Source organism: Dipodomys ordii, unplaced genomic scaffold, assembly GCF_000151885.1.
Source record: "Dipodomys ordii isolate 6190 unplaced genomic scaffold, Dord_2.0 Scaffold344, whole genome shotgun sequence".
Lineage (NCBI taxonomy): Eukaryota > Metazoa > Chordata > Mammalia > Rodentia > Heteromyidae > Dipodomys > Dipodomys ordii.
Genome location: NW_012267560.1, coordinates 172003 through 173997, shown reverse-complemented (window position 1 = coordinate 173997; position 1995 = coordinate 172003). Strand labels below are relative to the sequence as shown.

Here is a 1995-nt window from a genome sequence, read left to right as displayed (position 1 = left end):
GGAAAGGCTTGGAAAAAATTATATTAAGTGAAGTAAGCCAAGCCCAAAGAAACATAGGTCCCATGGTTTCCCTTATTTGCAATAACTAGAATATGTCTGAGTCAAGCAGGAAAGGTCAGATAAGTTGATGTTAGGGAAATGAACCCTAAGATATGTATTCAAATGTTTTTTTCCTTCATGGGATTGCTATTAACACATTTATAAGATGATTTCTTTGTTGTTTTGTATGTCCCTCCCCCACAGTATAACCCCTGCTTTCACTGTATTTGATGTTTGTATAATTTGAGGAGGGAAAGGGAAAAAACAAATCGTTTAAATAGGGATATAGGTGGACCCATTGCAACAATGAGTTATACAAGTCCTTATGTCGAAAATGGACTTTACAATTTTGGTGGAGTGGGGGGGGGATTGAGTGGTGGGTCACGGGGGAGGATGGGATGGGAAGGGGAAACAAAGGAGGAGGCTATAATGCTTGATAAGAAGTGTACTCATTATCTTGCCCATGTAATTGTAACCCCTCTGTACAGTATTTTAACACACATACAAAAAGAAATAGACAGCATGTTTCTGTCCCCAGCAACTCCTGTGTCATCCAAGCTGGGCCATAAGCCCCACACACTATAAACAATAACAGATCCAAATATTTTCCTCCATTTTGGGGGGAGCTGACAAATATTTGGGAGCTCTTGATGCAAACGACAAGATAGAGCACTCAGAACGTCGGGGCTTTAATACAATTCTATTTTATGGCCCCCAAGTTCTGAGTGCTCTACACCTTCCACAAAGGAGAGACAAGACACCAAAGAGAAATAGACAGCATCTTTCTGTCCCCAACTGCTTCTGTGTGCATCCTAGGAGGGCTGAAAGCCCCTCACACTGTCACAGTAACATGTCAAATTTTTTTACTTGCATTAATGAAAGGTGATGGGTGTTTGTTAGTTCAGGATGCAAGCAACAACATAGAGCACTCAGAGCTTGGGGACCTTAAAACAATTTGTTTTAATGCCCCAAAGTACTGAGTGTTCTACTCCTTCCCCAAAGGAGAGACATACCTCCAAAATGAAATTGACAACATCTTTCTGTTCCCAGCAGTTTCTGTGTGCCTTCTTGCAGGACCGAAAGCTCCACACACTATCCATAGTAACGACTCCAAATGGTTTTCTTGGAATTTGGGGAGAGCTAATGAATGAATGTTTGAGAGTTCTGGGTGCAAAAGAAAAGATAGAACACTCAGAACTTGGGGAGCTTAAAACAATTCTGTTTTAAGGCCCACAAGTTGTAGAGCTGTATACCTTCCCTAGAGGATACAAAAGACACCAAAGAGAAATAGACCGCATCTTTCTGTCCCCAGCAGCTCCGGTTTGCATCCTACCAGAGCAAAAATCCACTTAGAGTGTCCAAAGTAACAGGTCCAAATTATTTCCTTGCAATTCTGGGAGAGTTGAAGAGTTTTGGGGAACTTAAGATGCAAACAACAACACAATTTTGTGTTAAGGCCCCCAGGTTTTTTTGTTTGTTTGTTTGGTTGGTTTTTTTGCTGGTCGTGGGCCTGAACTCTGAGCCTGGGAGCTGTCCCTCAGCTCTTCAGCTCAAGGCTAGTGCTCTACCACTTAAGCCACAGCATCACTTCCAGCTTTTTCTGCTTATGTAGCATTGAGGAATCGAACCCAGGGCCTCATGCACGCAAGGCAAGCACTCTACCACTGAGCCAACTTCCCAGCTCCAGGCCTCCAGTTTTGAGATTTGTATACTTTCTGAAAGGAGAGAAAAACCAGCAAAGAGAAATACACAACATCTTTCTGTCCCCAGCAGCTCTGTGTGCATCTTAGCAGGTCTCAAAGCCCCTCTTGTTGTCCAGAGCAAATGTCGAATTTTTTCTTTGCAAATTTGGGAGAGATGATGAGTATTTGGGAGCTCTGGATTCAAACGACAAGATAAAGCACTCATATATAGGGGCCTTTATGCAATTTTGTTTTAAGGCCCCCACATTCTTAG

General features: G+C 42.5%; 1 protein-coding gene across 1 annotated transcript in view; it reads right to left on the bottom strand.

Annotated features, from left to right (window-relative positions):
• Positions 1-1139, bottom strand: part of LOC106001650 (zinc finger protein 717-like) — a 30240-nt gene extending 29101 nt beyond the window's left edge. The window contains exon 1 of the mRNA XM_013036682.1: positions 1053-1139. Within this exon, the coding sequence (XP_012892136.1) occupies positions 1053-1139 (87 nt within the window). The remainder of the gene's footprint in view (positions 1-1052) is intronic.
• Between the last annotated feature and the right edge of the window lie 856 nt (positions 1140-1995).